Raw genomic sequence first — 11,936 nt, forward strand, 5'->3', positions numbered from 1 at the left:
TCAGTCAAACCATGATTATAAATAAATTTGTTGTCATTGGACTATAGTTGTTATCTAATAAATAGAAAGAAATACAAATTTGGATGTGTATTGTTTCTACTACTTGCTGGACGTTTGTTGCACCATCCATAGGAAAAACAAATAATTGTTCGCCACACCAAGATTAAAAGAGATGCACACCAATAACGAAATTCGCGATACCTCTTTTGTTTCATTTATTGTTGTTTTTTTGTACAAACTATCCACTATTTGAACCTCAAGTTAGTGTAAAATTTTGAATAAAAACTCTGGATAGTACAATAATTTATTTTTTTTAAATATATCTTTTTCTAAAACTTGTTTATGTACACTAAAGGCTTGTCTTTTGTTTTTGAACTATATTATTAATATATTGATACGTGATTTTAAAAAGTACGGAAAAAGATTTGAATATAGATTTTATACAGACTTAAATGATTAAAAAACTAAGTTTTCTTAAAAAAAGTTATAACTTAAAGAAAATAATAATGCTGCTAGGAAAGGAATTGTCATTTTACGGTTTAAAAATCTGAGAATTAAATTCTTGCATTATTAGCAGCGTGATTGCTGAGACTTCATCTGCTTCTGAAAGGAGTCCGCGGGGAGGGGGCCCTACATAAATTAGTTACGCTACTGGTTTACCTCTTGATTTTCTTCGTTTCCGTTAATGTGACAGTATAGTAGTTTTTTTTTCTAAAAACCAATCATATTAAGCGATTTGGCCAATAAGTACACGGGTAGGGAAGATAAGCAAGCGCAGAGGTGTGTGTAAGAGTTTTGAAACGGAAACATTTCTGAAGGCTTTGTTATTTGCCTACTAGCAGTGCATGCCAGTCGTATTCGAAACAGTATGTCCACAACATTGCCGTGTTTATTTTTTTTGTTTTCTTAAATCACAAAAGTGACTTTTTTTCATGCAATAGTGTTATAAGTGAGTTTAAAATTTTTTCCTCTACAGAAAGAGTAGAAAAATGTCGTCAATAACGATATTTTTGGTGTTATTCGTAGTTATGAGAATTGCTGATGCCTCCGTTTTACCCTTAAACAAACATGAATTTAAAACAGCTCACGGTAACGAGACCATACCAGTGTACATGAGGGAGCTCTACATGTTGAGCCGAGAGACCGACGCCACTGATATTCCTTTTGACTCTGTACGGTGCTTGCTTGAGGAAGGTATGAATTTTATATTAATGAAAATTATTGTATCAATCCACAAACTATGCATCGATTTTACCGATACGATCTATTGCAGCTTTCGAAGATCCGTCCCCGAATTTTTACAAGTTTAATACTTCTAGCATACAAAAATTGAAGACCAAGATAATAAAGAAGGCTTACCTCAATTTGTATAAAAGAAGTTCATCAGCCCGTCTATTACACTCATCAGATATGTCTTTACCTTTGCAGAAAGTACGTATTTCAACAAACCAAGTAAAACGACAAAAAAAAAAAACAGTTTTTAGTGCCTTAATTACCATAAGATTATTTTTATGCAGACTAGGATCTACCAAGTTTTACCAAATCGCAGTTTGGACGAGCCTCGTCTGCACGATCAGTTGCACACGATTGTCGTCAACGCTGATGTTTCCGGTTGGCAGGTGAGTTATTATTTTTCAAATGCCTTGAATATACCTTACCCCAAAACAGTGGTAAATCATAACGTTTTACTAACACTCTCGGCTCTCTCCATCCTTAGACATAATTTTTTAATATACTGTAAATATTTGAGATAAAAGCAAGAAAAAATCAATGTATCGTTGGTATCAACAACACTAATAAAATAATAACTTTCAGCTAGTAAAAAATATCTATATATTTTCGATAAAACACAATGTAACTATTCGTGGGCTCTTATGAACAAATAAGTTTATTTCCACTCTTACATATAGGGAATTTTACCCCAAAAACTCCCCAAAGATGTCTTTCTGATGGACATTAGAAGTCTACAAGACTTCTACAAGAAACCTTGAGAAAATGTGTTTGCTGGGATCTGAGTCAAAAGGATTTTATATCACGTCTTCCAAGCCTTTATTAATTAGAATAATTGGTTCAGCTGAATCATAAAAAGTCGATGTATCGATTGCAGTCATGTCTATTTCATCTTCGTATAACCTTATGTATTTTTTCAGTATGTAAATTGCTAGAGATACGGCATTAAAATTCCTTTTTCTGGTCTGGCTTTTACTTGAAACGGTCTAGTAGGGCAAGGCTTTAAATTTTTGGTTCTCTGATCTCAATGAAATTTCTATTTCCTACAGTATTGAAGTAAAATCATCATGGCTTTTTAAATGTAGTCGAGGAGTCTTTCAGCCTAATACAGTTTGAATAAAAAACGGTGGAGAAAAAAAACCATTGTTAAAAAAATTTTCATAAGTAGAGCAAAGTATGTATAATAAAAATTAATAAGTTAAGAAAGGTATAACCATACCTCAAAAATTGATCATGTAAAAATTTTATTGAAGTCAATTTGATATTTTTGAGCAGTTTGATTAGGCTGATTTGTAAGACTCAAAAGATATTTGATGAAAATCTCTAATTATCGGCATGTTCAAAAATCAGATACTTCTGAAAAAATATTTTTGAAGCTAATATTAGTTGATAAATTACATTAATATCAAACGTATGTTCTTGAACATACTCATCATAAAAACTTCGATATAAACCTGTACCTACCAAGTTTTTACCAAGTTTTATCATACACACTAAAAATGGTACACGTATCCATGCAATGTACATTGATCAGTTCAGGCTTTTAACGTATACTATTGACTACTTACTGAGTAAACGTAAAAAATCACAATGACGGTACCATTGTCGGTACTTGTGCTTGATATTGAGTGCTCAGCCATATTATTCAATACTTTGATTATAATGCTGAAATTTTTTCTTCAATACAAATACTTATAATATCTTTGAATACCAGTGAATCGTTACGAAATAATTTTTTCTTTTACCGGTGACTATCATTATATTTTCTTTACAAGTATTTTCGTTAAAAAAAAGAAAAAAAAGTTATTTCTTACATGGAAGAAAAAGATAGAATGTCCACACATATATTATGTATCAAAAGTTTAATTTTCCCCTTTCGTCGAAAAATTTACTATTTTCATGCATTACAATTTTACACCAAAACATGATTACCTTGTTTGATTTATAATTAAATTTAACGCAACATTTCCAGATATTAGATGTAACTAGGGCTGTGCACTCCTGGGCATCATCATCACCGAATCTTGGACTGCTCGTAACAACTACAGTTGGTGACCATCAAATACATATCGATTATGTTCGTCGCAACCAGAAGCCAAGAGACAAGCAACCGATCCTCATAGTAATCTATGTTGATTATAAACCTGGTGCGTCTGGCTCAAAGAAACATTTTCTTGAAACACAGTAAATTTTAATCAATCGGACAAAGCTAATCTATAATTTGACGTACATGTTTCAATTTTTTTTTAGTTTTTACATAATGAAACAATAATCTAAACGCCTTTTTATATCCGACAAACCCATGAGACGTCATATAGAGACAGCGGTAAATTTTAATACTTTTGAGAAATAGAAAGCTCAATAAAAAAAAAATTATAATTTTTGTTAGCTGATAAAGAATTTTCGTCATTTTATAGTTATTTGCATGAGGTGTGAATAGTGGAAATTTAATAGTTTGTCCATCACTTTATCTGCATCCACATATTTCTGTACTCACGTACGAATATTAGTTGATACAATCAGCTATAGTTTAGCTTGCTTCCAGAGCTTATGAATATCCATCTCTTAGATCTTAGTGTGATTAACTTGATGCGCATATTTGAATTTACTGCGTATCGTGACGTCTAATGTGTCCCTATTACTCATTGATTGGGTACTCATCAATGGTACTCACATTCAAATCACGGAAGGTTTTCTAATTCAATCTGTACGAATTTAGTTTCAGAGCCCATACTACTTTACTCACTAGTGAGTCCGCACATAATTTACTTGAGTGCGAAGCAGCGCAAGATATCCCATGCGCACGAGGAAGTGAGAAAAACCAGGAAAAACAAATCGGTAACGGGGCATCATCATGTAAAATCAAAGCAAAACGATGTTACCGATATTTCACAGAAGATAGATGCCGAGCAATGCGAGATGCACGATTATTTCTTGAATTTCGAGGAGCAAGGGAAGGACTTCATCGTCGCACCAGTGAGATACAATGCCTATCAATGCCGAGGCAAGTGTGCAGGACACTGTCAGCTCCCGGCGCAAAAGTATAGAACTAACTACGACAAGATCACTGTAAGAATCCCACAAAAAAAAATAATTTATTTTAAGTAGTTCGTTAGTTACTCCCGAACATTTTTTAAGCTTTATCAAGATTACTTTTCTCTGTTGTTTTAACAAAGAACATTCAAATGGCTATGTGCGGGTGATTGCTGCAGTCTCTAAAAAATCACAAAATAAAGAAAAATATCTTTGGAAACAGCTTTGTCCACGTGTTATGTTATCTATAAGCTCCAAAAATTCATGCATTGTATACGTAGTCACCATTTTTTCGCTGAGTTTGTTACTTATAATTTGAATAGCCTCAATTGTCTGAAACTTTTTATCTTACTACCTTTGTTTTCACTCTATGAAGATTTAAATTAAAGTTTGATTACGTTAGTATCATTGTCGAAAAAAATTATTATTTTATTCTCAACTGAATCATAAGCAGTGTTAAGATACACTTCAACTTATTTAAAAAATTGCAAATACGTACAAACTACGAAATTTTTTCTGCCACCTTTTGTCTCACCTTTTTTTTTTACCAATAAAAAGAGTGATGTGAAACAAATTAAATTGGTCAGTTCAAGATAAAGATACACAAAACTTACAGAACATGGAATTTTGAGTGTGAGTAATGTGTCACGCAAAAACCCTTGTTTTAAAAATGGGCTTTCTTTATCTTATAATTCTCTTTTTCAACGCCTATTAGTTGAGTTTGACATCTGTTTCGAATAATTTTTCAGTCAGTTGTTCAATCAAAGCCTTGGCTTGGCGATCATATCCCTCAGCGGAGTTCAAGAGAGAAGTGCTGTGTTCCCACGAGTACATCGGACATGTGGATTCTTCGCTGGACGAAAACCGATGAGATTGTGCTACAATCGTTCCCAAACATGATAGTTACAAGTTGTGGTTGCAAACAAAGTGACATTGACTTGTAAGGAAACAGTTTGTACCTTTCTCAGAGCTACTCAAAATTTGATACCGAATCATTTGATGAATTCTTAATTGACGCTCAAATTTTAATTTGTACTATTAGGTGATCAAGTGTAATTACTGTTAAGATCTAACCAAACATTAAAAAATTATCATGAAAAATTTTTTGCTGTTATGCCACAATACACCTACATTGACACTCGAAGCTTTTCTTTTTGTATTTTAATATCGCCAGCCGAAGTGAAGCTTCTGCAGTTTCTTTATTTATCCCTTTAACTGTTTTTCCATCGAAGGTAGACAGAGAAAAGTTTTTGAATTTTACATATGTGTCGAAAGTTTCATTTTCCCATTTCGTATAAAATTTTACTTTTTTCATGCATTACAATTTTGCATCGATACAACAGATTGCCAAGTTCAATTTTGAAATAAACTGAACATCATCATTAAAAATATTTAATGTAACTACACCCGTGTTCTCGTAAAGCTAAATTTATAACCGAATCTTGGGCTGCTCGAAACAATTGCAGTTGGTGATCATCAATTACATATTTTTCTTACATCAAAGATATAACTGTTATATGACCGAGTTAAAATGATCTTATATCCAGTCTTCCCAACCTCTATAAATTGCAATAATTAGTTCAGCTGAATCATAAAAAGTCAATGTATCGATTGCAATCATGTCTATTTCATCTTCGTATAACCTTATGTATTTTTTCAGTATGTAAATTGTTAGAGGTACGGCATTAAAATTCCTTTTTCTGGTTTGGCTTTTACTCGAAATGGTCTAATTTTAGGATCATACGGCCAGACTTTGAATTTTTGGTTCTCTGATCTCAGTAAAATTTTAATTTCCAATAGTATTGGCTCAAAATTATCGTTTTTAAATTTGATCAAAGAGACTTTAAGCCTAATAATGTTTGAACGATAAAAAACGGTAGAGTTTGGAGTTTGGAAAAGAAAATTTCACTAGAAGTTTTTTGTAGTAATAATTTGGAATAATTTGGCAATGGTAAAAAATAAATAGTAAAGATGTATATGCGGTTATAGTTACAATTATCATAATCTTAAAATATTTAATCGTGTTCTTAAAATCATAAACAATTCATTCTTCTTAATTGAAAAAGTAATTTACAAAATAGGTGTAATACTTAAAGTCATGGGTGAATAAAACTATTGCGAAGCTAGCGTGAGACAATTTTTTTTTTACTGGACGTGGTTTTTTAAAGAGGTGAGAGTCTCTGTGCTTTTTAAGTTCAGCAATTTTTTCATATTTTGCTCCACAATCACTGCAACAATACATGATGCGGAGCTTACTTTTTTTTTGTTCTTTCTTATATATAAGTTTTTTTCTCGCTATTTTTTTTCATCTTCACAAACACTTTTAATTTCATAAGGCATGCGTTCGTAGAAGCTTCCAGCTGTTTAAATGTTGTGGTGATGATAACTGCAATTTAACTGTAATTTAATGGCATACACGATTCAATAAAAAAGTCAGATTTCTTTTTATAAAATTTCAATTGAAATAATCGTAAGTTTATTGTGAGTTGTAGTTATTAATATAGTCTTAAATCATTGTTAACTTGCCTAAAGGAATTATGAAATAAAACGTTTTACTGTAAAACAACGTTTGATTAATTGAAAAATATCATCAAAACACACGCGTACAGTTTAAAATAACAAGCTGATGCCTTACTTTTTGTTCGTTGTCATATTTATAAGCAGTTACATTTAACAGTCGTAGACTTTTCTTATCAAAGAAATTAAATGTTTAAGTGCCCGAAAAAAAAAAGTCTAAATAATTTAAGATAAATAAGTGTCACACACAATTTTTTTTTTTTGTATAGTTTCAAATGCTTCCTTTTTTGATTACTATGCTAGTCCCAAATGTTCTTTAATTTTAAAACAAAAATTTACCCTCTAGTTTTTACATTCCTAATTAATATGTTAAAAGTCAAATCACTTACCACTAAAAAATTGTTGACTGGTTATATATAATCTGTTAAAATGTGTACAAAACAGCAGTTGTCACTTTGTGCTCCGATACGTACGCTTTCACTCAAGTTTGAAACGTCAATGTTTAAAAGCTGTACATATTTACGGGCTGCGACGTGAAAGATATCGTTAATAGGTTTGTTAATACGTTTTAGATACATCTATAAGACAACTCAAAAGAGTAATTGAAACATTTTTCTATCCATGCACTACGAAAGTGATATCTCATTGCTTACGAAAAAATTATTAGTAATGAAAAAGTTCATACGCTTGACGTGAAATTGAGAAATACGTCGTAGCAGTAGAAATAACTATATACTATATGTGTACATGTACTGATATTAGAAATTGGATTGTCAATTCAACCAGAATCATCTAAATATCATATTTTTTGTTATTTGTATGATTGAATTTTAAATGTTCATAAACTGGTATTATATGAAAAAAATGTATTTTTGTATAAAATGTACAACATTTCAAAGGTTATAATGTTTAAATAAGATGCAATTCTATTGAAGGTCTAACTTTTTTCATTTAAAGTTAATTTTTCTCTTAAGTAATATTAAAATGTATTGTTGAGTTTAGAATCATTACTCGGAAAGTTATTGACGCACAGTTTTGAAGTTACTGTTAATAAAAAAAGATTTTTTCCCACAACGAAGTTTAAGGTGGCTTGGGCGATTTTTATCGGCTTGGTCAAAACTTCTGAAATTCTGAAATTATGTAAATAAAGTATGCCAAATTCATTTGCGATAATACTGAGGTCAACGACTTAACTTTTTTTGCAAATCGCTACTGAAAATTTCACCAATTTCACTAAAACGGCTATAAATCTAGAAGTACTTGATTAACCTTAAAAATTTTAAATAGTTCTCGAGTATTTTTTTACAACGAATCTATTAAATTCTTGAAAATATAGGGTCAACGACTTAACTTAAGAGAAAATCAGAAGAAAATTATGAATTCATCTAGCTTGCCTCGCAACATTTCCCAATTTTTACAGTTATAATTTCACGGTACTTTTCTGGCAATTACTTGATCTAATACTTCAGTTTTATCGAAATAACTATATTTATTGAAAAATTTACCGTCAAAAAGTGTTGATTTTTTAGGGGCCCTTATGGCACCCTACACTAGGTACGGTACTAATGTAACCGCCCAAGGCACCTTAATTATCTTAAAAAAGTTAGGAATCGCACTATCCTACCTTATTGAAAAGGATTACTACTTAGTAAAAATTTTATTGTTACATTTAGGTCACAGTTTATAAATTAAAAAAAACCTGTAGGACAGAATGCGGCTTTTTCTCGAATTTATCCGGACAATGAACTATTTCGACAAAAAGTAAGATGTATATATAAGCTGACCCTGCTCACGTAGAAGTTTATATATATGTCTACGCAGTGTTGAATATTATATATTCAATATGTTGTTTTTATAATGTTAACATAAAAAATGTAGGGATATGACGAGAAAATGATATTGAGCAGACACTACTTATTCAATCTTTTCATTAACTCACGTTCATTAACTTCACAGTCACTTCACAAATTATTCATGATCTGATTTTCCTATTCAAAATCCTATCGGACGCACATTATTATCATCAACGATTGATCTGGAAAACATAATATCAATTTTGATTCCAGTAGTAAGTAATCTTCGACAATCATGTTTAACCTTCAAAAATTTTTGAAATGAGTCAGATCTCATTCGCAGTCCCATTATAGACTTGTCGTGTGTATTGGTCAACCTGATATTTACCAATAGGTTCATCGTTTTGTGATACGTCATTCCATACGCTTAGAATTATGCATAAAAAAAAATAAAAAAATATCTGATTACAAAATATTACCGTTCAAGACTATAATGAGCGAAAAATTTGCAAGTCTAAATATATTTGATATTTTTTAGGTATTTTGTTTTAATTTTTAAAGGAGCTTCTTACATCCTTTTCAGATAAAATAATGATATAACGAATTCACATGCTTAAGATATTACTCTAATCGTTTGAGAGAACTACGACAAAAAACATTGTGTTTTATCATTTGGAGTATTTGACTTGCTACTATTTTACTTGTTCCATTGGTACAACTTTTCACGCTAAAACACAGCTATGCGAACATAATTAATCGTCAACGTATCCTCGTAGACTGAGCTTCTATCTTTGTGTCGTTACATTAAGTGTTTATGTTTCGTATTTTGTGTATAGTACTTAAAAAAAATTTTGCCATATCTTTTAAGTAGAAAATCAATAACATCAACTAACCATCGAGTATTCGACAAATTCTCATAACTTTTTCTGTTGATTCAAAAACTGAGATATTATAAAAACAGCACATCACCTCATTTCCTTTTGAAAATATGATGATTTATATCATACGAATATGTTTACAGTTTTAACAATTTCTTTAATGCGTTATGTTACGAATAATTCATTGCTGTTAACTTTTAAAAGCTTTCAAATAAGCAAATCAGATATTTAATAATATTACTTCTTAAAAATGTTTTCCTCATGCTGTTTTATGAATTAGTCTGATATTATACTGTGTAACTTAGAACTACTTGTTCGCAAACATTTCAATTTGAAAAAATTAAATTTGGAATTTTTTTTGTTGTCAATAGTGAGTTCCTACGTTTACATTCACTAAATCTTCCCTAATAATAAAGCGAGTGTAATTACAAATTAAATTCCTTCATAATATGACAGTTATTTTTATGAAAGGAGAAATTTTTTGCTGTTTTTCTTAAGCTGTAGCACTACCTTAGCTAACCCAATGGCTAAAAAAATAATAATAATAATAAGCACTGGAGGAGAACTAGATTCTTTACAGGTTTGGATATAAATATACGCATAATATATTTTTGGTGCCAAATATTGATAGCTAATTATTTTACTCTTTCAGTAGACATATTCTTTGTGAGTTGTTCATTTTATTGGTTAAATAATGTGTTTTACTGGAGAAAGAAGGAGTATTCGTAATTTATTTTTTCCTGCTATTGTTGTTAACAGTTTTAATCTCGTATAAGTTATTGTATACTGAAAATCGTTTTTGAAATGCATTGTTAATTTTGAAAGACTAATTTCTAATTAAAAGGAGCCATTAAAATTTACTCAATTAAAAGATACGAATTTATTAATAGTTTTTCAATCTTTAATAGAAAAAGAGACCTTCACTGAAATCCATGTTTACCATTTTTCTAATTCTCTTCCAACTCCTTAATTTCCGCTACTATAACCGCAGACGATCCCTCGTCTTTCTCCTCCTTCTCGTTGTTCTTACTACATACTGAAAATTATTTTTTCAAAATACAATTTCAAAGACGAATTTTTAATTAAAAGTAGCCATTAATATTCACTTAAATAAAAGATACAGAAATGATGAAATCACTTTGTACTTTATAATAGTTTTTAGATATTTAATTGAAGAAGAAATACATTTTTGAAATCACTTTGTCTTGGAAACTAAGTAAGTATCGAACGGCGTATTTTTTGTGTGGCAATGAAGGGCTTTGCAGTAAAGTATTTTCATTTTTTCCCTCAAAAGAAAGTCATGTAAGATGTATGTGAGCAAATGCACGAAAAATACCATAAATTTATCCCCCGTTTTTCAATAAAAATCTGTTTGGCAGCACACCCTTCAAAATAGGGATTATTTTGCTTACACTGATTGGTGGCACTATTTTTTTTCCATTTGTGATGCAATTCTTCAATCTGTAGATATTGATATAATTTTGGTACGTACATAAACTACTAAAAATCGGTGAAATTTGGTGTCACCTCCACTAAAATCCATTTTTTCTAACTCCCTTCCAACTCTTTGATTTCCGCTGCTATCACCGTAGTTGCTCTCTCGTCTTCCTCCTCTTTGTCTTCATGTTTGTGGTCTTATCAAATTCATTTTTTGAAGCATGAAACAAATTTTTTTTTTAATCGTTCTAAAAAATTGTAAATCCTTGAAGAATATTTTGGTGAAGCACTCGTAGGTTACTCGCGAGAAAACATTAACGTTTTATTTCGGTGCGAGTTGTAGCTTACCAAGTTCATAACAAGCGCTGTAATAAATGTGATAAGAAGTAGTTCAATAATGCTCTTATAGTCAACAAGGAGAATTATATTACTGATTTATGCAAATAAAAAGACAACTCTGTACTTCAAATTCCATGATGGAAATTGGACACGTTTTCAACTCTGAAAATCTTGGGATAAGAATTTCAAATACGTTTCATATCGTACGTACACTATTGTGTTTAAAATAAGTTACTGACATAACTTGTGTCAGAAATCGAATTATGGGTAATAAAATGAAAATACGTATAATTCGATTAAACTTAGGATTCTTTATTACACAAATATAAAAATTCATGACATTTAAAAAGTAAATTTTTCCTCAGATCAGCATACTTTTTATTTGAAAAAAATAAGAGAGCATAGCTGGATTTTAAGTATGCCATATTAGTAAATTACAATTATCTTAAAATAATTAATCGTGTTATTAAAAAAAGAAACAATTTATTATTCCTAATTTAAAAGGAAACTTTTGAAATCGATATATTATTGAAAGTAACACGGTAAATAGAACTATTGTAAAGTTAACGTAAAACAATTTTTTTTTTCACTGGATATGGCTTCTTAAAGATGTGTGTGTCTCTATGCTTTTTAAATTCAGCGAAGAGACCATACTTTGCTCCACAATCTTTACAACGATACATGATGCAGAGTGCACTATTCCTCTTGA

General features: G+C 30.6%; 1 protein-coding gene across 1 annotated transcript; it reads left to right on the forward strand.

Moving 5' to 3' along the window:
- The first annotated feature begins 842 nt into the window (after positions 1-842).
- Positions 843-5,442, forward strand: LOC106642861 (bone morphogenetic protein 5). Its single transcript, XM_089591835.1, has 6 exons — positions 843-1,194; positions 1,274-1,431; positions 1,518-1,619; positions 3,203-3,377; positions 3,950-4,299; positions 5,013-5,442. Exons 1-6 carry the CDS (start codon positions 990-992, stop codon positions 5,205-5,207), a joined length of 1,185 nt encoding a protein of 394 aa, XP_089447961.1. The 5' UTR covers positions 843-989; the 3' UTR covers positions 5,208-5,442.
- Positions 5,443-11,936: the final 6,494 nt, after the last annotated feature.

The sequence above is a fragment of the Copidosoma floridanum genome, unplaced genomic scaffold (genome assembly GCF_036245765.1).
Source record: "Copidosoma floridanum isolate Cflo_tuat_1 unplaced genomic scaffold, Cflo_Japanese_pri ptg000001l, whole genome shotgun sequence".
NCBI classification, from domain to species: Eukaryota; Metazoa; Arthropoda; class Insecta; order Hymenoptera; family Encyrtidae; genus Copidosoma; species Copidosoma floridanum.